The 26268-nt window shown below is 46.6% G+C and overlaps 1 protein-coding gene across 1 annotated transcript; it reads left to right on the top strand.

The window, feature by feature from the left end:
• The first annotated feature begins 406 nt into the window (after window positions 1-406).
• LOC117445757 (5-hydroxytryptamine receptor 3A-like) lies at window positions 407-25925 on the top strand. The gene is made up of 9 exons (XM_034081604.1): window positions 407-461; window positions 1045-1205; window positions 1307-1351; window positions 1809-1915; window positions 2117-2286; window positions 2616-2779; window positions 22674-22884; window positions 25073-25279; window positions 25627-25925. Exons 1-9 carry the CDS (start codon window positions 407-409, stop codon window positions 25923-25925), a joined length of 1419 nt encoding a protein of 472 aa, XP_033937495.1.
• Window positions 25926-26268: the final 343 nt, after the last annotated feature.

Below are 26268 nucleotides of genomic sequence, written 5' to 3'. Positions count from 1 at the left end.
CATACAAAACCATTCAATAACTAATAAAAGCATAGTTGTGTATACAGTGCTGTTTTTTTTGCCTTGGTTTCAGTTGAAAGGAAAACATATTGACATCTAATTAAAGTTCACAAGAAGATGATTTAAAAACCTGTTGTACAATCCAAACATTCATTATGCAAAAGCATCAGACAAGGCTCCCTGAAACAACTAGGAGTACACTATAGGGCTTAGCCTCCAGTAGCTCGTGCTGATACATCAAATTCTACAGTCAATATTTGCCTCTGGAGGAGGAGACACACTTAATGGAATTACTTCTAAAATCATATTGATCCACCAAAAAGTCCTCATTTGAAGGAGCACACTGATGACTTTTGTCTTGTAATGTGAGGCATTTCTCAAGATAACGGCGTAACCTTGACGGAAGATGACAGAAATTAATTCTGTTGAGCTCATCTTTATCTGTTTCATGCTGCTTCACGGTAAGACACATTGACTAACAAAATTGGCAAAGAAAACAATCTGTTAAATTTAAAAGGTGCACTTCAGTTACATCTGGTCCTCATGGTACATTGGGAACTTTTTTTAAATACATAACATGATAAGGATTCATTTAAAAATGTACTCTTATGTTTGTTGTCAGTAAATACTTAATTAGAAACTAAAGTTAAATTCAATAAATGTATTGTCTTCTAAATAATATAAATGTTGTGAATTTCAAAATAAATATCAGATTAATCATGTCACATGTTAATTATTTTGTTATACTCCATTTTAAGAAGGGGTGAGGAGTCTTTATGTCGGACGTTTATATTGAAGCCCTGTTTCAGGACGCAGCACCCATCAGTGCTCCCACTTTGGGATTTGGACATTAATATCGCAAAAACAGCCCTTTTGTTTTTCCAATAATAAAATAGCCTGAACACAATCCACTTAGTATACCTTTACCGTATACAGCAAACAAAGAAATATCTGCTATGCTTTGATGTCCAAACCATTACAAAAAACTGGGACTGTGCCTGTATTTGAGCTTTATCACAAATTATGCTTTCTGTTTAAACTCAGGTTTTGCAGCAGCATTGAACTGCACCAGACCTACACCTGAATCCTTGTTTGGTGAACTTGAGAAGGATCTATTCCCTAAAAAACTACTGCGACCTGTTAATAGCTTTTCAAGTCCACTTAACATAACCATTAGTATCACTGTGGTGGGAATAATAGGAGTGGTAAGTCTTTTCATGCCTTTGCTGAAAAACGTTTTCAATTTTCAACGTTTTCTTATAAATCATCAACGGCTAATTGACTTATAACCTTTTCTCACCTGCAGGAGGAAAAATCCCAAACACTGACAACACTCATATGGCAAGTTCTGGTAAGTTCTTAGAAAACTGAAACAAGCATCAACTAAGTATTGGACTATTTAAATCCACTACATTGATTTTGTATGCTATTGTTGCAATTATTTTTAATTATTATGATTGCATTACCGCAGATTTGGAGGTGTATCTTTTTGAATACCACTGAGGGGTAAAAGTCTGGTGTTGGATTTCTCTAAACACTCAAAAATAATATGTGAATGGCTTATCAAGTTACTGTAATACACTTTATGCCTAATAGTTTAAAATTACATAACTGGAATAAACTTCAGTTAAAGTTGATTTGATATGTCAAAAGTCTTGATTTATTTTTATTTTACTTAAATAATGATATAATGGTGTTTTGGACCAAACGTTGTTGTAGTGAATTTAGGTAGTGAGTAGTGACACATAAATATAAAAAAGTCATTTTTCAAGCTGTACCTCAATTGGACGTTGATCTGTTTTATGCAGGAGTGGAATATAGAGGGACTGAGCTGGGATGACAAGGAATGTGGAACCTCAAGAGTCTCTGTCCCACGAGAGAAGCTTTGGATCCCAGACATCCACATTACAGAGTTGTAAGCTAAGAAGACAGTTTCCCAAAAACATTTGTTAAAGTTCTCAGAGGACAACATTAAATACAAATGTAAATAAGCAATGACAAGAGTGGGCTGTGGGAGAGGGATATTAACCGTCTTTTCCTTGTATTCCTCTCTCCTCATAAAATGTATTATGTTTATTTCCTAATATATAAAATGTTTTTTTATATTCTTTTACAGCATGACTGAGGACAAATCTCACAAAACTCCCTATGTCTACATCAACAACACAGGTCATGTATTTGATGATAAACCGATCGCAGTGATCAGCTCCTGCATATTGAATATCTACAGTTTCCCCTTTGATATCCAAAACTGCTCACTGACCTTTGGATCCTATCTACACTTTAGTAAGCCTGCTTAAACATTAAACACAGTTGTTCAAAAACATTTTTTTTAAACTGCATTACTTTTTTCAAACATCACTAAAGCATAAAATACAAAATGTATAAGTAGTCACTGTGGTTGTTTACTGTAGGTTAACTTATTTTTACCTTAACGTTTTGATAAAGAAATGTGTGTGACACAAGGTTACACAAAATATCAGATTTGTTGTTGACACAATCACAAATTATACAATTTAAACTGTGTAAAGTCCTTTTAAAGGGTCCAAATATCTCAATGTGTGGAGAGATAAAAACTACTAAAAACTAAAACTTTCCCTTTAATGTTATTCAAGATACAGACATCAGGATGGTTCAAGGCTCTTCATCTGAAGAGATCCTGGAAGAGTCCCTAAAGGTTTCGAAAACCAACGGGGAGTGGGCGCTCATAGGGGTCCATGTAAATCCTGACGCCCAACTGGTGTTAAATGAGGGAAGCTACTCAGAGATCAAATACTATGTAAGCACTTTTAACTACTTACATTTTTCATGGTCACTCATTTTTGATTAGATATAGCTGCACATAATCCCATACTACATGCTTATTTGATACAATATAGACAAGTCATAGTATTGGGGAATCTTATGTTGTGCGATGTTTGCGCCGGAGCCGCTTCATCCAGAAACAGCACTCCGTTTAGAGAGTTCACACAGAGACAAGGAATACAGTCTTTGGACTTTAATTAGCTTGAATGCTTCTTAAAACAGCTATAGCAGTATTGAATCATGAATGCATGTAGAATGATTGCATCATTTTCTTCACTCACGCACATGGTAAACAAACCGCTCGAGGACCCGCAGCTGCCCACTCCAGCTGTCCCCAAATGTGCCCGACCAAAAAACACAAACGATACAACACAGACTAAGGAAAACAAGGGGAATTTACAACAGCCACCCCCAGAGTAGCATAGCTATTATGTAAAACAGAATAAATTCCCTAAGGTGTAGCGGAAGTCCCTGGATCAGCATCGTCGTCCGATAAAGCGGGTAACTGCACAAGGCGTGCCACGGGTCGCAGGTACATCCTGTCCCCGACTTGAACCTCAGCCGACCGGATGCATCCATCAGCACTGGCCTTCAGCTTGACGACCTTCCCCACTGGCCAGTGGGCACGTGGAAGCTGAGGATCATCTATCATCACGACAGTACCTTGAAGAAGACCATCAGTGTGCTGCCGCCACTTCTGGCGGACTTGAAGGGATGGCAAGTAGCTTCCGATTAACTGCACCCAGAAGTGGTCAACCATCATTTGACAATGATGCCACCGCCTCTTGCTGAGGGTGTCTGTAGCGTATGATATTTGTTGAAGGGAGGCATCCCGCCGCCCCATCAGCAACATGCTTGGCGTCACAGGATCTGGATCTGTGAGGTCTGATGACACATAGCCTAAGGGTTTGGCATTTAAGATACCTTCCACCTCAACTAACAAGGTAAGGAGGACTTCTCCCTGGAGAGACTGAGTGCCGATCACCACTTGTAGAGCCTTCTTGACTGATTGTATCTCGCGCTCCCACGCACCACTAAAGTGGGGAGATGCTGGAGGGTTAAAGCGAAACTTGATCTGTTTCTTGGCAAGTTCCTCTTGCAGTTGGGGCATCATTCCAGCAAACGCCTCCTCAAGCTCCCTAGCTGCTCCCCGGAAGTTTGTCCCCTGATCTGAGAGAATCTCAAAGGGGGTGCCACGCCGAGCGATGAATCGCCTCAAGGCCAAGAGGAAAGCATCTGCATCGATGCTATTAAGCAGATCTAGGTGGACACAGCGAGTGGTGAGACATTTAAAGATGACTCCCCACCGTTTTTCACTGCGCCGCCCTACCTTGACGGTATACGGCCCAAAACAGTCGACCCCAGTAGAGAAGAATGGAGGCTTGAGGAGCCGCAGACAGGCAGAAGGCAAGTCGGCCATAATCGGTATCACTGGCTTCCCTTTCCACTTCCTGCATCGAGTGCAAGTCCTCTGATGATGCTTGACGGCCTGTCTTCCACGCAGGACCCAGTATCAATCAATCAATCAATGTTTATTTATATAGCCCAATATCACAAATGTTACATTTGTCTCAGTGGTCTTCACAGTGTGTACAGAATATCAGTATGACAATACGACACCCTCTGTCCTTAGACCCTCACATCGTACAAGGAAAAACTTCCGAAGAAAACCCAGTTTAAAGGGAAAAATGGGAGAAACCTCAGGGAGAGCAACAGAGGAGGGATCCCTCTCCCAGGACGGACAGACGTGCAATAGATGCCGTGTGTAAATTGAAAAGATAATACATTTGCAACATAGGTAGTCCAAATGTTTGGAAATGCATGTGTGTATAATAGGAAGATGAATCCACGAGGATATCCATCCAATGCTGGCGATCCAGGACACAGGACCGCAGGATCATCCATGACTCTGGATCCCAGCATATATAGACACCAAAAAGAAAGACATTTGGGGAAGCTGGGTTTATCGGAACATGAGAGTACACAGGTATAGACAGAGAGAAGGAAGAAGTAAGATGTCCCCCGACAAACTAAGCCTATATCAGCAAAACTAGGGGCTGAATCTAATCAGCCCTAACTATAAGCTTTATCAAAAAGGAAGGTCTTAAGCGCACTCTTAAAAACGGATAGGGTGTCTGCCGCCCGAACACAAACTGGAAGCTGATTCCACAAATGTGGAGCTTGATAAGAAAAGGCTCTGGCTCCCATTGTACTTTTAGAGATTCTAGGAACAACCAACAACCCTGCATTCTTGGAACGCAATGCCCTAGTAGGACAGTAGGGTATAATGAGTTCTTTAAGGTAAGATGGCGCCTGCCCATTAAGGGCTTTGTAGGCGAGAAGAAGAATTTTAAATTCTATCCTCTGTTCTATAGGGAGCCAGTGTAAGGCAGCCAGAACAGGAGTAATGTGGTCCCTTTTCCTAACTCTGGTTAGTACACGAGCTGAAGCATTTTGAATCAGCTGAAGCGACTTGACTGACTTCTTGGTACTCCCTGATAATAAAGAGTTACAATAATCCAACCTAGAAGTAACAAATGCATGAACTAGTTTCTCTGCATCGTTTTGAGGCAAGATATGCCTGATTTTTGCAATGTTACGTAGATGGAAGTAGGCGGTCCTTGAAATTGATTTTATGTGGGCGTTAAAGGATAAATCCTGATCAAATATAACACCAAGATTCCTTACAGTCTCACTGGAGGCCAAATTAATGCCATCCATAGTTAGTATATCTTTAGATAATTTGTTTCGTAGATTCTTCGGGCCAAGTACAATAACTTCAGTTTTGGTCGTGTTTAACATCAAAAAGTTTAAGGTCATCCACGTTTTTAAGTCCTTAAGGCAGTCTTGAATTGTATTTAGATGATTAATTTCATCAGGCTTGATTGATAAATATAGTTGAGTATCATCCGCATAACAATGAAAGTTTACAGAATGATTCCTTATAATATTGCCTAACGGAAGCATATATAATGTGAACAAAATAGGTCCGAGCACTGAGCCCTGTGGCACTCCATGGCTAACTTTGGTTTGCGTGGAAGATTCATCGTTAACACGTACAAACTGAGAGCGTTCAGATAGATAGGACCTAAACCAGCCTAAAGCAGTTCCCTGTATGCCAACTAAGTGCTCTAGTCTTTGCAATAGGATATCATGGTCGATAGTATCAAATGCAGCACTGAGATCGAGCAAAACAAGAATAGAGACAAGTCCCTTGTCTGAGGCTATTAGAATGTCATTTGTGACTTTAACCAGAGCTGTCTCTGTGCTATGATGTGTTCTAAAGCCAGACTGAAAATCTTCAAATAAATCATTGTTTTTTAAGTAATCACACTGTTTTGCGACCGCTTTCTCCAGAACTTTTGAGAGGAACGGAAGATTAGAAATAGGTCTATAGTTGGCTAAAACCTCTGGATCGAGGTTGTGCTTTTTAAGAAGCGGTTTTATCACTGCTACTTTGAATGATTGTGGAACATAGCCTTATAATAAAGACATATTCATAATATTTAATAAAGAAGTGCTAATTAATGGAAAAACTTCCTTCAACAGCTTATTTGGAATTGGGTCTAACATGCACGTTGATGGTTTAGAAGAGAGAATCATTGAATGTAATTGTTCAAGGTTTATGGCTGAAAAGCATTCTAGTTTACTATATAGTGTAATATTAGAACTTACGTTACCGGGAGCTGTTGATAAGACTATACTGGTCAAAGGCAAGAGGTCATTAATTTTGATTCTAAGAGTAACAATTTTATCGTTAAAAAAGTACATAAAATCATTACTACTGAGTGCTATGGGAATAGAAGGCTCAATCGAGCTGTGGCTCTCTGTCAGCCTGGCTACAGTGCTGAAAAGAAATCTTGCATTATTCTTATTCTCATCTATTAATGAAGAGTAGTAGGCTGCTCTCGCTTTACGCAGTGCTTTCTTATATTCATTGAGAGTAATATGCCAAATTAAACGAGATTCTTCAAGTTTAGTGGAACGCCATATCCTTTCAAGTTGACTGTACTGGCGCCTAGTCTCATCAAAGACCCTGTCGGGCCCTGGATGGAGCAAGCGTTCGTCCATGTCCTTAATGAGGAGTTTTGTGACTACATGACTGGGATCGAGAACAATGGGGTGAATTTCCATATCACAGGAAGTCTCCAGGTGGCGAAATCTTCCACCGACGCGGATCAGACCCATTGCAGGATCAATCTCCGGGAAAAGCATACTCAGCTTACTGCCAGGTTTTACTGGTTTTCCAGCCTTAAGACACTCAATCTCCTCTTGGAAGCATTCTGCTTGGCTGAGCTGCAACAGGAGGCTTTCAGCGTCACGCAGGTCAGACTGAGGCAAGGAAAGGTCAGTTGCCGCCCCGTGAAGTAACTGCTTGGTGGCCTCGACCAAGTCTGTCAATGTGTCAAACTGTGTGAAATCTGGTGTTGGAGGTACTGAACTGGTTCGTGTTAGGCCGCAGAAGGTAGCTCGTTTGTGCTCGTCAGTATATTCGGCTCTGTGGGGGCAGGAAGCGATGGCCATTGGTCAGACAGGCCACGTAGGAATATTGGACCTTGAATCCACCGATTTGGTGCCGCCAGCTCAGCTACTGTCTTGCCACGGGTGAGGTCATCGGCTGGATTATTGGCTGTGTCAACATACCACCAGGTGTGCTCGGCTGTCAATTCCTGGATCTCAGATACCCTGGTGCCCACGAAGACTTTGAACCTACATGACTCTGACGTCAGCCAAGTCAGGACTGTGGTGGAATCAGTCCAAAGATAGGTCTGGGTGATGTTTAAGGTGAGCTCTCGATGGAGGAGAGAGGATAGCTGAGCTCCTGTCAACGCTGCACAGAGTTCCAACCTTGGCATCGACTGCTGGCGCTTCGGGGCTACCCTTGCCATGACAAATGACACATGGACTTTGTCACCAACCTTTATTGCGAGGTAAGCTACAGAACCATATGCCTGTTCGGAGGCGTCACAGAAGACGTGCAGAGTGTAGTCGGTGGCTTCAGTTGCAGCCTCCAGTGGTGTGTAGGTTCGTGGCTGGGTGATGTCCGCCAGCCTGGGGAGTTCCCTCTCCCAGCTGGACTAAGCCTAAACAATATCAAGAGGAAGGTTTGGGTCGTCCCAGCTCCTCTTATTCACCCACAACTTCTGAACAAGCACTTTGGCCCTCGTAGTGTAAGGAATAATGGCTCCGAGAGAGTCATATTGCCGGGCAAGCACCTTATATATGTGGCACATAGTGGGAGTCGCGCTCTCCATTGGCCTTGACCGGTAACCAAGTCGATCAGTCGGATAGTGCCACATCAAGCCCAGAGCTGTCTCTTGAGTGTCAGCGCTCTTCTCTGCTAGCCATAGCTCTGTACTCTCTGACCTGGCAGTGGGTGGTAGATGGGAGACGACAGCAGTGATATTGCTTGCCCACTGCCGTATCTCAAAACCCCCGAAGGCTAGACATTGACGCATCTTGTCCACAAGGAGCTTGGCAGACTCAGGTGTTGAAAGGCTCTGAAGACAATTGTCCACGTAGAACGACTGCTCCACTGACTGCAGTACGTCCTCATTTCCCTTTGCATGGTCTTTGACATGGTCTTTGACATGCTTTTTCAGCGCAAACGTTGCGCAGCAGGGGCTGCTTGTTGTGCCGAATGGCAAAACCTGCCGTTGGTACACGTCAGGTTTCTCCTCCCTTTGCAGGTTCTCCAGACAAACCTCAGCAGTGGCCGGTCCTCAGGCAGGAGACAAACCTGATGGAACATTGCTCGTATGTCCCCACTGATGGCGACAGCATACTGCCGGAACCGCAGGAGTACGCCGAGAAGGGATGGTCCAAGTGTTGGACCAGGAAGGAGTTGCTCATTAAGTGAGAGACCACGGTAAGTAAAGGAACAGTCGAAGACTAGACAATCTGTCAGGATTCTCATGTTTTGTCACGTTTGTAGTTTTGTATGTCTGGTTATGGGTATTTTCCTCCTGGTATATTGTCTGGTCTCTTTTCCCTGTGTTTTCAGGTCTGTCGTTAGTTTCCCTGGTGTGTCTAATTTCCTGATTGTTTTCACCTGTCACTCCTTGTGTTTCTCCTGTGCTCATCAGTGTCAGCCCCGCCCCTGATTGTTCCCACCTGTGTCTAGTTACCCTGTGTTTAAATTCCCCTGTCTCCCAGTGTTCAGTGTCGGTTCGTCTTGTGATTTGGCTTGTCCTCGGTGAGTGTTCTGTTCTGTCTGTGTATATATAGCCTTGGAATAAAGGAATTATTTTTACTTTAATCTGCATTTGGGTCCTACCTGCTTCACACATCGTAACATTACGAACCGACCATAAATATGGGCCCAGCAGATCCTTTTGAGCAGGAGTTATTAGATTTAACTTTTTCTTTGGCTACCTGCTCTGATCAATGGATAGGAGCGGTCAGGGTTCAGCAGCGAGATGCTGCTCTGGCAGATGCAGTCCACCTTACACTGAGGAATCAAAGTTTGGTGAAATTCTTACCTGCCAGGCTTTTGGATAACCTCACAATTTGTTTTCCCGATCCTGACAGACCCAGGTCTCCCAACTCCTGTTTTGACACCACACGCATTGGTGTGGTCTGTCTGGCGTCAGCCCCTGCTTCTCACCCAGTGTTTGCTACTGTCCAGGAGCCATTCGCTGGTACTCGTATGGCCTTTGGAGGTCCACGGAGCCTCCAAACGGCTCCTAAAGCAAGGGGTCGCAAGGCCAGGTTGGCAGCACGAGCCCAAAGGGCCAGGGTTCCAGAACCAGTTCAGCCCCCAGCAGCCATGGTAACAGACCCAGTTCTGGCCCCAGCAGCCATGGTTCCGTGCCCCAGTACCATCCCACATAGCCATGGTACCGTGCTCCAGTACCACCCCACACAGCCATGGATCCGTGTTCCGGTTCCCTGCCCAGCAGCCATGGTTCCGGCTCCAGTGCCGGTCCCAGCAGCCATGGTCCCTGCTCCAGAAACAGACTTTACAGCCATATTTCCGGCTCCAGAACCGGACCTTTCAGCCAGGATTCTGGCTTCAATTCCGGCCCCAGTCCCGGTCCCAGCAGCCTTGGTTCCAGACCCAGATGTGGCCCCAGCTGCCACAGTCCCATCTCCAGTTCCCCCTCGAGTTCCCTCTCGAGTTCCCTCCTCTAGTCCCTCCTCTAGTCCCTCCTCTAGTCCCTCCTTTAGTCCCTCCTCGAGTCCCCTCTCTAGTTCCCCTCTCGAGTCCCCTCTCGAGTTCCCTTCTCTAGTTCCTCCTCTAGTCCCTCCACTAGTCTCTCCTCTAGTCCCCTCTGGAGTCCCCTCTCCAGTCCCCTCTCCAGTTCCCTCCTTTAGTCCCTCCTTTAGTCCCACCTCTAGTTCCCCTCTCGAGTCTCCTCTCGAGTTTCCTTCTCTAGTTCCTCCTCTGGTCCCTCCTCTAGTCTCTCCTGTAGTCCCTTCTCTAGTCCCTTCCCTAGTTCCTCCTCAGGTCACTTTCCTAGTCCCTTCTCTAGTCCCATCTCAAGTCCCTACTGTGCCGTTGGAGGTCCCGCAGAATACTCTTCTGCCGGGGGTCCTGCCAACCCCATGTCCTGTCTCGTTGGAGGTCCCGCCGTCTGCTCTCCTGCCGGGGGTCCTGCCAATCCTGTGTCCTGTGCCGTTGGAGGCCCCGCCGACTACTCTCCTGCTGGGGGTCCTGCCGGCCCTTTGTCCTGTCCCATTGGAGGTCCCGCCGTCTACTCTCCTGCCGGGGGTCCTGCCAGCTCCTTGTCCTGTCTCGTTGGAGGTCCCGCCGACTACTCTCCTGCCGGGGGTCCTGCCAACCCTTTGTCCTGTGCCGTTGGAGGCCCCGCCGACTGCTCTCCTGTCGGGGGTCCTGCCAACCCTTTGTCCTGTCTCGTTGTAGGTCCCGCTGTCTACTCTCCTGCCGGGGGTCCTGCCAACCCTATGTCCTGTGCTGTTGGAGGTTCCGCTGGGGTTCCTGTCAGCTCCATGTCCTGTCCCGTTGGGGGTCCCGTCGACTACTCTCCTGCCGGGGGTCCTGCCAACCCTGTGTCCTGTCCAGTTGGGGGTCTCGCCGACGACTCTTCTGCCGGGGGTCCTGCCAGCCCTAGGTCCTGTGCCGTTGGGGGTCCCGCTGTCAAGTCTTCTGCCGGGGGTCCTGCCAACCCCTTGTCCTGTTCAGTTGGAGGTCCCGCCAGCACCGGTCTCGTCGGAGGTCCTGCCAACTCCTGGTCCTCTTCCGTGGGGGATCCTGCCGAAGCCTGTCCCACCGGCTCCGGTTCCTGTTCGTCCTCCGGAGCTGATTGGCCTTCGCCCCACCTTGGACTCTGCCTTGCCCCCGGGCCGTCCGCCCGAGTCCCCCACCTTGGACTATGCCTTGCCCCCGGGCCGTCCGCCCGAGTCCCCCACCTTGGACTATGCCTTGCCCCCGGGCCGTCCGCCCGAGTCCCCCACCTTGGACTATGCCTTGCCCCCGGGCCGTCCGCCCGAGTCCCCTTTCTCGGCTTCTACCTTGCCCCCGGGCCGTCCGCCCGAGTCCCCCTTCTCGGCTTCTGCCTTGCCCCCGGGCCGTCCGCCAGAGACCCCTTCCTGGTCCTCTGCCGTGCCCCTGGGCTGTCAGCCCAAGACCCGTCCTCCGGACCCCCTCCACCCACCCTGGTGGCCCTAGTGTTGCCAGGATTCGTGGGACTCATCCACTTCTTCTGTAGAAAGCTTAGTCACACACCCTCCATCGATGAGCTTTTGTATCTCTGCTTTGTGAACTTTGGCCTTAGCTGGATCTTTAATGAGTTTGCGCTCGGTGCTGCGAAGCATTGGCATAATTGCTTCAGGAGTGGCCATTAAGGGTGGAGCGTCCTTGACGCGGGGAAGAGGTGTAGCATACCTTAGTGTGTCGCCCACCTTCACCCTCTCAGTGCGGGTTTCCAGGATACTCACGGCTTCCTGGTCCAATCGGGACCGTACTACTAGCCTTTCACTCTTGAACGGGAGTACATCAAGCTGCCAGAGACGTTCAACATGTTGGTAGAGGTCATCTGCTGCTGGCTTGACAGATGTGAAGTAGCATGAAGTCATCTGAGATGTTAGCCCATCTGGACCCTGAAGTGCCCAGCCGAGTGCTGTATTTATGGCTGTGGGTCCACCTTTGGGGCCGACCCTGACTGGCTCCGTTGCTGTGATCAAGTAGGTGCAATCCGAGCCAATTAGCAGTAACGGCTGAACTTTACTAAAGTTCTTCAGTGGAAGCCCCTTCAGGTGGCGATAACGCTTCTGGAGTGTGGTCACAGGGTAGGACTGCTCTGATAAGGCTATCTGACCCGCTGTAAAGGCACTCGTAATGAGATGCTGCTTAAGAGGCTGTGTCAGAGAGGCCACATGGAAGTCAACAGACTCACCAGTGAGGCTGGCCACATCTTGGCGGATGGTCTGCAGAAAGAGAGACTCAGCTTCCCCTTTGAGTCCCAGGTGTTGAACTGCAGCTGGCAGTATCATCGTTCGTTCAGCCCCATCGTCCAGGATCGCGTAGGTGTCAAGGGACTTGTGCCCATGGCTGATGATGACTGGCACCACCAGGTAGACCTTCCCTTGTAAGGATGTGCAGTTTTCCCTTCTTCTGCTTCTCTTTTTGTTTCATGTTTGTTTATATCTGTCTGTCTTCCTGGCTGGGCGTGGCTGACCTACTGTCAGTTCCCGTCAATTCACCTCCGCAGCTGCTACTCATCTTCCTGATTATCTACTCACCCACACCTGCTTAAATACCCGGCTTCCTCATCCAGAATTCACCAGTTCGTCGTGAAAGATACACTGAATCCGTCAACTACTCTGCCTGCCACGTCCAGCCAACACCACCTCGTCAGCGAACCTCGGATTATTATCACTACCAGCTCCAGCCTGCTCACTCTATTGAACTCTGATTCCCCGGCTCATCTCACCCGTGTTCCGCTGCAAATCTCCGAACCCCGGCTCCAGCCTGCTCTCTCCGACATCCTCCGGATCATCAACTACGGACCTCCACTCTCCCCCCCCTAGTAATTCCCAGATCCGGATTAGTAATTCCCCAGCAGTATGGTGTGAGTTTTGAATTGGAAATAAATCATCTTACTTCCATACTCACGTCTCCTCTTTTCCGTGCTTGTATTGAGGGTTCAGCCTGTAAGCGCTCTTTGAGCTTAACAGTACGAACTGGTCAATATGAACCCCTCAAGCACTGGATCGGATCCCTCCACTGTTCAGCAGGCTCTGTCTCATCAGGGAAATGTTCTTGGCCAACATGAACGGTTAATCCAAGTTTTGGTGGAAAGCAATCTTTCCATGACTGAAAGCATCACAAACCTGACTGCCCAGATCTCAACCCTGACATCTTCTGCTATAATCCCTGTCACCTCAAATCCTCCTCCTGTATCCACTCCATGCCGGGATTTCCACATCACCGACCCAGATCCTTTTCATGGAGAGGTGGAGAAATGCAAGGGATTCATTTTTCAATGCAATAAGGTATTTCGTCAGCGTTTCTTGTCCTTTCCTTCAGATGTAACCAAGATTAATTATTAGGGGTGTAACGGTTCACAGAAGTCACGGTTCGGTTCGTACCTCGGTTTGGGGGTCATGGTTCGGTACGGTTTTGGTACAACAAGGAAAAGTAAAAAAAGGTCCCAAATGCATAATTTGTTTTGCTGTTATTTATTTTTAACAGTAGTGCAAGTTTTGGTATGAAAATAAGGAACTCTAACATTTGGAATCATTAACTGTATTACACAATTAAAAACGAACCACAAACAGTAACACGCACACTCAGATGGCCATATTATCTATAATGGCTGATGTCAAACAAAAAGGTTAAATAAGCTGTACAACTAAAAAGAATGTCTTGAAAATATTAAAATAAATAATAAGAAAGTGTTTCAATCACAATCAATAAAAGGCAATACAGAACTGTGTAACATCTCCTGATGTCAAAATATAAAATAAATACAATGATAAATATAAAACAAAATAAAATCTGTACCTTTAGGAGCAATGTCTAACATGTGTAATTAACTTGTGAGTGTGTGAGGCCATTATGCCTAAATAAAGGTACTCAAGCTTTACTCTATTTTCAAGTTTTTCTTCAAAAAGATGTTTGTCTACGTTGTCAGTAGTGAGGGCAGATCTGTTGGCGGTAACTATGTCACCTGCCGTCGAGGAAACCCTCTCGCTGGGGACTGAGACTGACTCGGATGTGATTGAGCATGTTTGACGTGTTACCACTAGCATACCGCACCGCTGTCGAACAACGCCGACACACCGTCCTTGTCCGATCCACAACTTGCACCCCATCGTTATTGTAGTCCACAGGGAACCCAAAATGTTTCCACACAGCTGATTTAAAAGAAGCAGGTGGGTTCTAGCTCCTGTGTGTTGTGTGAACTCGCCGTAGCTACTAACTTTTCTTCTTCATGTATTGTGTTCGTTTTGTTGTGTTTTGTTCTTGTTCTTCATTTGTTATTTACGGGTGGCTGGCTTTTAGGCGCAATACCGCCCCCTGGATTATATATAGTGTAATACTGCCCTGAGTGACAGACTTTTTTCCCACTCGTAAAAAAAGGCGTATTCGCCGTGTGACTGCATGTGCCGAACCGTGACGTCCGAACCGTGACGGTACGGGACGAATACGGATACCGTTACACCCCTATTAATTATGTTTTGAATTTGCTTCGTGGCAGAGCATTAGACTGGGCTGAAGCACTGAGTTCATCTGTGGATTATGACACCCTTTCCTTTGGAGTTTTTTCTGAACAGTTGTCCATTGTTTTTGATCACCCTGACTACTCCGGCTCTGCTGAGAATCGCCTGCTAACACTACAACAAGGGAATCGAAGTGTGGCGGATTACTCTATTGAGTTCCGCACACTGGCGGCAGAGGCCCGTTGGGACGAGGCGGCTCTAAGGGCAGTTTTTGTTAAGGGGTTGAAGGATCAACTAAAGGATGAGTTGGCTGCACGAGACGTGCCTGCAGACCTCCAAGCCTTAATTACCCTGGTGTCTCGCCTCAACAGCCAGTTGCGGGAGCGCCGTGCGGAGAAAGCGCAACATTCTCCTTTTGCTTTTCCAAGTAAACCAAGCTACTCCCCCAGATTTGCTCCTTCTGTTTCCACACCCTCTGGATTCACCTCTTCACCTCGCGTGCCTCCTTTGGCTAGGGAGGAACCGATGCAGTTGGGACGTACCGTACTATCTCCAGAGGAACGCCTTCGACGTATGAGGTTGGGTGAGTGCCTGTATTGTGGCAAGTTTGGCCATCTCGTTGCTGGTTGTCCTGTTCGCCCAAACGCAGAAGCTCGTCAGTAAGTTTGGGAGTCCTGACGAGCTCACTTTCCCCATCTATTGTTGCCCCAACCCTGCGCCGATTTCTCATTCCTGCCAGACTCTGTACAAGCTCTCAGACCTTGCCCCTCTCTGCCCTCATTGACTCAGGCGCTGAAGATAGTTTTGTAGACCAACTGGCCAACCAGTTGGGACTTAAGTTGGAATTATTACAGGATCCTTTGACTGCTTATGCCTTAAACGGTCAACGCATCTCTAGAGTAACTCAGCAGTCACAACCCGTTACTCTGATTATTTCAGGAAATCACAGAGAACAAATCCAGTTTAAGGTTATTTCCTCTCCAACTACTCCTTTGGTACTTGGTTACCCTTGGCTTCGCACCCACAATCCTCATATTGATTGGGCTGGAGGAAGGATCATTGAATGGAATCAGAAGTGTCACCTTAACTGTCTACAGTCAGCTGTGCCTCCAGTTCCTGTTAACCCGTTACCTGCTTCATGTGTCTCTCCAGATGTAGATTTATCCGACGTTCCTAACGTTTACCACAACCTGGGTGAGGTCTTCAGCAAGGATAGGGCTCTCTCTCTCCCTCCTCACCGTCCATATGACTGTCCCATTGTTTTGCTTCCTGGGGCTCCGTTACCCACCAGCAAGCTCTATAATCTGTCCCAGCCTGAGAGAGAGTCCATGGAGAAATACATCAGTGATTCCCTGGCTTCAGGAATAATTCGTCCTTCTTCCTCCCCTCTGGGTGCGGGGTTTTTCTTTGTGGACAAAAAGGATAAAACTCTTCGACCCTGTATTGACTTCCGTGGGTTAAATAACATCACAGTTAAGAATAAGTACCCACTTCCCCTGATCAACTCTGCTTTTGAGCCACTTCAAGGTGCCACCATCTTCTCAAAGCTTGATCTCAGAAATGCCTATCACTTGGTTCGTATCCGCCAAGGTGATGAGTGGAAGACTGCCTTTAACACCCCCCTTGGCCACTTTGAGTATCTCGTCATGCCCTTTGGACTCTCCAATGCCCCAGCAGTTTTTCAGTCCCTGGTAAATGATGTATTGCGTGATTATCTCAACCAGTTTGTCTTTGTGTACATCGACGATATTCTGATCTTCTCCAAGAGCCTGGAGGAACACCAAAGACACGTCAGTCTGGTTCTTCAGAGGCTGCTTGAGAACAAGCTCTACGTCAAGGCAGAGAAGTGTGAGTTTCACCAGGAACGGATCAGTTTTCTTGGATACATAATCCGGCAAGGCAGGTTGGAGGCGGATCCAGGGAAGATTCTCGCAGTCTCAGAGTGGCCAGTCCCCACTTCTCGGAAGGAGTTGCAAAGGTTCCTGGGGTTTGCCAACTTCTATCGCCGGTTCATCAAGGATTATAGCAAGGTTGCTGCTCCACTCTCCAGTCTCACCTCTATCAAGATTAAGTTCTCCTGGACCCCTGAAGCTAACAATGCTTTTCTTAGACTTAAGTCCCTGTTCACTTCAGCTCCCATTCTCATCCAGCCTGACTCAAGCAGACAATTTGTGGTCGAAGTTGACGCCTCTGACATCGGAGTTGGTGCTGTTCTGTCTCAGACTTCCGGGCCAAGCAACAAGCTTCATCCTTGTGCTTTCTTCTCTCGCCGTCTCTCCCCAGCTGAGAGAAACTATGATGTGGGCAACAGGGAGCTGCTGGCACTTAAGATGGCATTGGATGAGTGGCAGCACTGGCTCGAGGGCAGCGAGCAGCCATTCCTGGTGTGGACTGACCATAAGAACCTTGAGTACAATCAGTCAGCCAAACGGCTAAATTGTCAACAAGCCAGGTGGGCTCTCTTCTTTGGACGCTTCAACTTCTCTCTCACCTATCGCCCAGGTTCCAAGAATACTAAGCCCGATGCCCTGTCCAGATCATTCACGTCTGAGGGTCCAGTCTCTACTTCGGACTCTATTCTTCCCCAGAGATGTGTTGTGGGAGTCGTCACCTGGGAGATCAGTAACGCTATCCAGGAGGCACTGTTGGAACAACCAGACCCTGGTTGTGGTCCGCCTAACCGTCTGTTTGTCCCAAACTCAGTCCGTTCCCAAGTCCTGCAGTGGGTTCACAGCTCCCGTTTCTCCAACCATCCCGGTGCTAACCGCACACTCTCCCTTCTCAAAATACATTTCTGGTGGCCAACAGTCGACAAGGATACAAGGGAATTCGTCTCAGCCTGTACAATATGTGCCAGGAGTAAGGCCTCTCATCAGAAACCTGCAGGTTTGCTCCAACCCCTTCCAATCCCTAGTCGACCCTGGTCACATATTGCTCTGGACCTTGTCACCGGTCTGCCCCCCTCTCATGGTAATACGACAATCCTAACTGTTGTTGACCGCTTCTCTAAGTGTGCTCATTTTGTTGCTCTACCCAAGCTCCCCTCAGCCCTGGAAACCTCCCAACTTCTCACCCAGCATGTTGTCCACCTACATGGAATCCCGGCTGACATCGTCTCCGACCGTGGACCTCAGTTCACCTCCCAAGTTTGGAGGACCTTTTGTCGTTCACTGGGTGCGTCGGTCAGTTTAACTTCCGGGTACCACCCCCAGTCTAATGGTCAAACCGAAAGGGCCAATCAGGACCTGGAATCTGCCCTCCGCTGTGTTGTAAACCGGAATCAGAAGATCTGGAGCTCTCATCTGCCTTGGGTGGAATATTCTCACAATTCCCTCACGTCATCAGCTACAGGACTCTCTCCTTTCGAAGCCTCTCTAGGGTACCAGCCACCCTTGTTTCCCGAAGAGGAGATTGAGTTGGCTGTTCCATCTGTCCAGCATCATGTTCGTCGGTGCCGTAAGATCTGGAGAGACACTCGATCTGCCCTCCTCCGAACTTCCGCCAAGACCCAGCAATCAGCCAACCGTCGCAGACTTGTTGCTCCCCTTTACACCCCTGGACAATCGGTTTGGTTGTCCTCCAAGAATATCCCCCTCCTTACCGAGTCCAAGAAGCTGTCTCCCCGGTTTATTGGCCCCTTCCCCATTGAGTGCATAATCAACCCCTCTGCTGTCCGCCTGAAGCTCCCCAGGATCATCAGGATCCATCCCACTTTTCATGTTTCACAAATCAAGCCAGTTCCCACCAGTGACTTGTGCCCTCCGGCTATTCCCCCTCCTCCCCCCGAGTCATTGATGATCATGCTGCCTATACCGTGCATCGACTCTTGGATGTTAGACGCCGGGGTAGGGGCTTACAGTACTTGGTGGATTGGGAGGGTTACAACCTGGAGGAGCGTTGCTGGGTTCCTCGATCTCGGATAATGGACCCCGTTATGGTGAGGGATTTCCACAGGGCTCATCCCGAAAATCCTGGTGGTCGCCAGGAGGCTCCCATTGAGGGGGGGTACTGTAAGGATGTGCAGTTTTCCTTTCTTCTGCTTCTCTTTTTGTTTCATGTTTGTTTGTATCTGTCTGTCTTCCTGGCTGGGCGTGGCTGACCTACTGTCAGTTCCCGTCAATTCACCTCCGCAGCTGCTACTCATCTTCCTGATTATCTACTCACCCACACCTGCTTAAATACCCGGCTTCCTCATCCAGTATTCACCAGTTCGTCGTGAAAGATACACTGAATCCGTCAACTACTCTGCCTGCCACGTCCAGCCAACACCACCTCGTCAGCGAACCTCGGATTATTATCACTACCAGCTCCAGCCTGCTCACTCTATTGAACTCTGATTCCTAGGCTCATCTCCCCCGTGTTCCGCTGCAAATCTCCGAACCCCGGCTCCAGCCTGCTCTCTCCGACATCCTCCGGATCATCAACTACGGACCTCCACTCTCCCCCCCCTAGTAATTCCCAGATCCGGATTAGTAATTCCCCAGCAGTATGGTGTGAGTTTTGAATTGGAAATAAATCATTTTACTTCCATACTCACGTCTCCTCTCTTCCGTGCTTGTATTGAGGGTTCAGCCTGTAAGCGCTCTTTGAGCTTAACATCCCTCCTTGCTTGGAGTTGGAGAGCACAGCACGATTCTTTGGCGTGATGAGGTAGACGCGTGGACTTGGCTTAGTAACACAATGAAGAACTCTGAGGTGTATTTCCTGGCACTCACTGCATGCTTTCTTTAAGTTACAAACTTCTTGCCGGTGGTTGGTGCGACCGCAGTTACGACAACGTTTGCCGTCTACTATCCATTTTTCAACCTTCTCCTGAGAGCACTGGATGATGTTTGAACACTGTGACAGGTAATGCTCATCACTCTTACAGAAGAGACACATCCTCTTGAATTTCTGCTGCTTAGCGTCTGGCCAAGTCGTCTCTGAAGGATGACGGTTTTCAGCTTCAGACTTGTCAGAGCCATGGTAAACTGAGACCTGATGGTTGCGAGGCCTTGGTGCAGGAAATTGATTGTCTCTTTTAGGGGGATGTATACCTTCACTCCGATGGCGCTGTGCCATCCTTTCAGATAGTCGTTGAGCTTCGGCCTTCCCCCTTAGCCAGTTGGAGAGGTCGCGGAGGTTATACAGGTTTAGGCTGTTTGTGTTAAGGCGACCTTGAACCTGTAGATGCTCCACGAAGCCATCCCTTGAATGGTTAGGGAGCTAGCTAAGGAGCTGATCGACATGGCCAGTCGACATCACTTCTATCCCGTTGGGTCCCTCCAGCGACGTCAGCATACCTACTAATAGGTCAACGCTTAGCACGAAGCACTGGAATGCTTTGGTATCTCCAGCTTTGAGGTCAGGAGAGTTCAGGAGAGTTCAGGAGAGTTCAGGAGAGTTCAGTATAGTTGCGATCTCGCTTTGTACGAGCTGGTGTGGCTGTCCATATTGCCGCAGTAAGGCCTGCATGGCGGCCGTGTAAGGCTGGGCGTAATGCCTGCAGGACTGGGCTATTAACTGGGCCTCATCCAGAACTAGTTGTTCCATGAGAACACGGTACTTGTAATGCTCAGACAGTTCAGTGTGGTCACTGAGTAAGTGGTCCAGCGCCATCTTTAGGTCAGTAAATTCTCTCTCGCTGTCACGCACCAATTTAGGCAGTTTAGTATGGGACTGGCTGTCTAGGAGGCAGGGGAGCACTTGACCCGTACAGTGACTGCTGTGGTTGAACGGAATACTGGACTGGCAGGGCTGGTACAGGCTGCTGCATTAATGGACATGGGGTGGAAGGCACTAGTTGATACGCTGGCTGAGCCGAAGGGCCAGGCTGCAGTTGGTACGCCAATTTTAGATGACCCTGCTGGTACTGCGGCGGCTGGTACTGCGGCGGCTGGTACTGCGGCGGCTGGTACTGCGGCGGCTGGTACTGCGGCGGCTGGTACTGCGGCTGCTGGTACTGCGGCTGCTGGTACTGCGGCTCTTGGTACGCATACTGTGCCGGAAGGACAGGCAGAGACTGATACGCTGTCTGCTGGGGGACATCAGACTGTGTATAAGGTGAAGGCGCTACAGACCAGTTGTGTGGCACGTAGGAAGATTGCTGAGGCATAACCACTGGATGTTGGGCCACTGGCTATTGTGTAGCTGGTAGCTGATGAGCCGGGTACAGCGCTGGTGCGTACTGTGGTTGATATGGTGGTTGGACAGGTGCAGCCGGAACATATTGGTTTGCTGCGGATGTCGTCGTCATAAACTGATATGGGATTTGTGTTGCCGCCTGCATGCTTCCATACATGGTTGCCACAGGAGGAGGTACAGGCTGGTATGGCTGGTGAGCAGGCTGGTACCCTGTAGTTGTCAGCAGTTGTTGGCCAACATGACCGGCTGCCTGCATCCCTTGGACGATAGGTGACGACATGACCGTGCTTCTAGCCAGAGGTGCTGTTGTCTTAGAAACAGTTCCCAACAACCGTGCAGATGTGACCGTTGGTGGTAGAGATTGAGTCAATATACTTCTCTCCTGATTCTAACTCGGCATGAAGGCTGGGAGGGCTTGAGACTGGAATGTCGCTGTAGTCGTGCACAGCAATGTTGTCGTTGGCAGCTTATCCTGATGATTGGTGGATAACGGCTGCTGCTGTAAGGTGCGGTTATCTGCTTGTGAGTCCAACCAGTGTGAGTGGGTTGGAGGTGGATGTGACGAGAGGGGGCAAGATCCGTTCTCACTGAGGCTGTATTCTGACGATTGGTGACTGTAGCAGCTCTGCTCTGAGGAAGATGGCAGTCGAGGCCTCACACACATATTCTGCAGGTCAGGCATGCTGCTAGCATAAGGTGCCATGTCCCACAAATGTGCCTTATTTGCTGCTCCTGGCAAGGAGTAAGAGGGAGGGCGTCCAATTGCAGTGTGTAGCTGGTCACTCTCAGCTGCTAACCCGGTTTGCAGGCTAAGTGACCGCAGCTGACGTGCACTGTCATATTGGAGGGGGGTAGGATTAGGCAAGAGAGACTGTGGTAAGCTGACCTTATAGCCTTGCAGGTGTGTTGGAAGCTGTCGCTGTCTTCCTCCATGAGCTCCAATCGTAGCTGTTGCTGTTCCCTGTACATCCATGGCGCTGTCGTGGGTGAAGCTATCCGGCTCGAAGGACCAATATTGGGGAATCTTATGTTGTGCGATGTTTGCGCCAGAGCCGCTTCATCCAGAAACAGCACTCTGTTTAGAGAGTTCACACGGAGACAAGGAATACAGTCTTTGGACTTTAATTAGCTTGAATGCTTCTTAAAACAGCTATAGCAGTATTGAATCATGAATGCATGTAGAATGATTGCATCATTTTCTTCACTCACGCACATGGTAAACAAACCGCTCGAGGACCCGCAGCTGCCCACTCCAGCTGTCCCCAAATGTGCCCGACCAAAAAACACAAACGATACAACGCAGACTAAAGAAAACAAGGGGAATTTACAACACATAGTATACTATGAGTTTAAAATGAATCAACATACTTAAAGTTTCCTTTATGGAGTTCCGAGCATGAGGAGGATGTAGAGCAGTGCTTCTCAAAGTGTGGTCCGCGGACCACTGGTGGTCCGTCAGCGCCCCCTAGTGGTCCGTGAGTATATTGGTAACATTTCATATTTGAAATAAATACATTTATTTAAGTTTTTCGCACTCTCGCGGGAATATCTCCGCAATGGAGCGAGCTTAAGTTTCACTTTCGATTGCATGATATAGCCCAGATAAGCACCTTCATCACACATGTTGCCACTTGTTTGTAAAATTTTCAGGCGATTTGTAAAAAACTATGTGTTTTTGGATATTTGTGGAGTTAGGTGGTCCGCGAGTGTTTTTTTATTGGTTAAGTGGTCCTTGGTATGAAAAAGTTTGAGAAACACTGATGTAGAGGATACAAAAGATGCCCAGGTGGGGCATTAATAATAGATGATTGCAACCAGCACAACTAGTAGATCACAATAGAGGGAGCCAAAACTTTTCCATGCACAGCATTTCACAATGTGGAAATGTTTTAAAAAGGAAAGGGGCGGGTAATACAAAAATATAGGCCTAATACACATACAAATGTATATCAATGGGGATGTATACAGGTAAAAATGCCAAACATATTGCATTTTTTTTTAATTGACACCATGTGAAAAGAAACCCAAAGTGAATTGATGAGCTCAGCAAAAACGTAATATCAATCTCAAAAGACTAGCAAAAAAGTTGAGGTGTTGTACCTTTGTCCGTTCCCAAGATCATTTTGAGACGTCGGCCAATCCTCTATGTGGTGAACCTGCTGATCCCCAGCTGCTTCCTCATCACAGTGGACCTCTTCAGCTTCCTGCTGCCCCCCCACAGTGTGGACAGATCCTCCTTCAAGATGACCCTCATCCTGGGATACACCGTCTTCCTGCTCATCATGAACGACCTGCTGCCAACCACTGGGGAGACTACGCCTCTCATCAGTGAGTCACACCTGCTGTGAAATGTTTACTCATTTTATTCCAAAGAGGTTTTTAAGTGAGTCATTCCTAGCATTGGGTGTCATCTCAATTTAATGTAATATTAATGATGGCTTGTTAAAGTATTAGATGCATATTTTGGTCCAGCTCATGACATTCTGGTCAAATAATACTGTTACTTTGAAATATAGTGACAGGGAGGACATTTTCTGTAAAACTTGGCTACTGCTACTTGTTTGATGATAATCAAGCTAGCACTTGGTGACAACATACAAATTTGAATAATTTATTAACCACATCTTCTAAAAAATACCAAAAGACACACACACACACACACACACACACACACACACACACACACACACACACACACACACACACACACACACACACACACACACACATTCAGACCATATGCAAAAGGCAACTCTACAACTCTATACAAAGTATTTATTATAACATTTGTGGATATAGTAGAATTTTGTTGGTAGGCTTAGCTTAGTCAAATCTGAACACACACGATACTTGTATTATCTTGGGTTCATCATGCATTACAATTACCCGGTGTATCTTTATCCCCGATGTCCATCTCGATTAAACGTCCAAACATCCACATAGAAATCGTAGAAAAAAGTCCCTCCTCATAATTGTGAAACTCGCCAAAGAATCGCTGTTTTTAAGCTTTTTAAGTATCAAAATAAAGCAGTGATAGTTGTTTCTATATCCATAGATGCATTGCAAAATATTCATATTAATAACTAATTCGGCATACTTTTAATTTGCCTATTTTCAAACCAATATATGCTAAAGAAATAAAGGGTTCAAGCTGTAGCCCACAGCAGGGGCGGATCTAGAAACATATTCATGGGGTGGCAAGAGGGTGGCAGGAGATTTTGAGGGGTGGCATACCCTGGCAGAAGTATATGCTGATTTAATCGCAGTCATATCAATCAATGTTAACTTCGGAAATCCACAATATTGATATTTTAACTAAATAACATTAGGTGAAATTATTGTGGCACAACAGTAAATCCTTAAATATAAATATATAAGGTGGCAGACATAATATAATGAATTTTAAATGAACAAACTGAATGAGTTTGTTTCCCTCTTAGACCAGCAGGGGTACCAAATATATGCAGACTGCTGCAATAAGTACATTAATTAACTGTCTCATCGAATCGATGTTTGTCTGAATTAATATGATAATATTAACAATCATATCATTCCTATCAGCTGTCAATCACTGCATCAGTTAGGGTTAAAAAACGTGTATTCAGCTAAAACATATACATCACTGCGGTTATTATCCAGTGGAAAGCCCTTACCTACTGGCCTAGTTAAATCAAAGTGGTTACTTTTTTTTGGCTGGGCAGTGTAGTTTTACACACCGTCTTATTTGACTTTCTCAGGACTTAAAGGTCCCATGTCATGGCCATTTCTACTGATCATATTTCCATTGTTGAGGTCTACTAGAATAGATTTAAATTGTGCAATTTTTGCATGATATGCATGTATGTGTATTGTATTGTATTGTATTGTAGTATGTGTATTCACCAGGTATTCAATCTCTGTCCTAAACGGCTTGTTGGAGCTTGTTGGAGCTCGCCCCCCCCCCCCCCCCCCCTCCCACCCCACATAAATGATAAAAATGAAACAAAGGATCCAGCTTGACAAAAACCTCAACCTGCCAATGGGTTTCTCCCTTCTCCGTTCCTCCTTGTATAAAAACGCTTCAATGACTTTGTTTAGTGGGTTTAAATACTGGTTATGGTGTGGTTATTACAGTAGGCACGCCAGTATTACATATACAAGCAGTTAACAGGTTATTCAAGTTGAATGTAAACAGTATTTCCCCTATGAGATTATAACCAGGATATGACTAAAGAGGGTTGACATGCAGTGGTGGCCCCAGGCTGTCTGAGGAACAGGGGCGACGAAAAATAAAAGGTAATTTTAAGGAAATCCTAGAGGTCATTTACATTTCCTGCACTTGAAAGGAGCACCAGGGCACGTTAAAATATATTTTTTACTGGATCACATTTTATACACGGGAAGGGCACCATAGAGGGGAACTTTTACTGCATGTTTTGAGTCCAGCAGTGCTACGTATGTATCTCATAGAGTACCTAATGAGAAATGTGGTAAATCCTCCCTGATTTTGTTTGATTTTTTTCTTTGTTTACTGCAGATGTTTTCTTCTCCCTCAGTCTCGCTCTAATGGTGGCCAGCCTGTTGGAGACGGTGTTGATCACTTATGTGCATTTCAGCTCGAGTCAGTACAGTGCGGTCCCTCACTGGCTCAGTGTCATCGTGCTGCGATATCTAGCTGTCGTTGTCTGTCTCCCTCCAAAGAAAAAGAGCAACAGAGTCACTGTCGTCCTCTCTCCTGCTAAAGGTTTATTATTATTATTTTATTAAATACAGATATATTCATATTTTACTCAAAAATTACAAACTTTCCACTGGTGTACACATGTCGCTCCAGAAGCCCCTTTGGTTGGATTGTATTCAAAGTATTGCTGCCATGGTTTACCTTATGCAGAGATTTCAAGCAGTAGGATAACAATTGAATGTTTTAAGTGTCCTGATGATCATTTTATAGTACACCTGCCATAAATAAACTATTCTTCATACCCATTGGATAATCTATTAGACTGGGAAATAGACGTTTTCCGCACAAGTTTGTCTATGTCACATATGTTCGATTTCAAAGAAGCTGTTCTTTGTTTTTGACAGAAAAAGAAAAGGATTTCAGCTTCAACAACATCTCAGCGATTCATCTTCAGCGCGCCCCTGGTGAAACATCTCCAGAAAAACAGCCTGTGGAGCCGGCCCTGGAAGAACTGAGGAAGCTGAGCAGAGATCTCTTGGCCGTCCGCTTCCAGGTGGACAAACACTTCCAGGGGAGCACCTCCTCTCAGGAATGGCAAATGATCGGGATAGTCATCGACCGTCTGCTGTTCGGCTTGTACCTCGTCTTCATCTTTGTCAGCTTCATCACTATTATATGTATCTGGAGCGGGAGCAGCTATACAGTTTGATTAACCTAGTGCAACACCTTAAATTAAGATTACTCCTTGATTGACTTTTAAAAATATGTATTTTAGCCAGATGAATAGTTGTATTTATTAACTGTGTGCGGTCTTCATCTAAAAGCCCAAATAAAATATTAAAGGGTGTAAATGTCAATTCAATAATTTGCAAAACATTATGATTTGTGTGGAAACATTTTCATTACTAAGATTAGTTTTTTTATTTTAAACCTCTTTTCCTTTCTTTCTTGATCCTCCTTAGCAACGGTCATTACAGTCCTTGACAACGGTCTGTTCTACTGGATTTACAACGTGTCACATGTTCTGAATTGACCAATCAGAACTTTATTTA

The sequence above is a fragment of the Pseudochaenichthys georgianus genome, chromosome 4, assembly GCF_902827115.2.
Source record: "Pseudochaenichthys georgianus chromosome 4, fPseGeo1.2, whole genome shotgun sequence".
Classification (NCBI taxonomy): Eukaryota; Metazoa; Chordata; class Actinopteri; order Perciformes; family Channichthyidae; genus Pseudochaenichthys; species Pseudochaenichthys georgianus.
Note: the sequence above shows the minus strand (reverse complement) of the source record. Positions and strands in the feature narration are given on the sequence as shown.

Excerpts from the sequence above, each read along its gene's own strand:
- LOC117445757 (XM_034081604.1), top strand. The coding sequence starts at position 407 with ATGACAGAAATTAATTCTGTTGAGCTCATCTTTATCTGTTTCATGCTG. Across the intron at positions 462-1,044 it reads CTGTTTCATGCTGCTTCACG|GTTTTGCAGCAGCATTGAAC; the intron begins GTAAGACACATT and ends GTTTAAACTCAG. Across the intron at positions 22,885-25,072 it reads GGAGACTACGCCTCTCATCA|ATGTTTTCTTCTCCCTCAGT; the intron begins GTGAGTCACACC and ends TGTTTACTGCAG.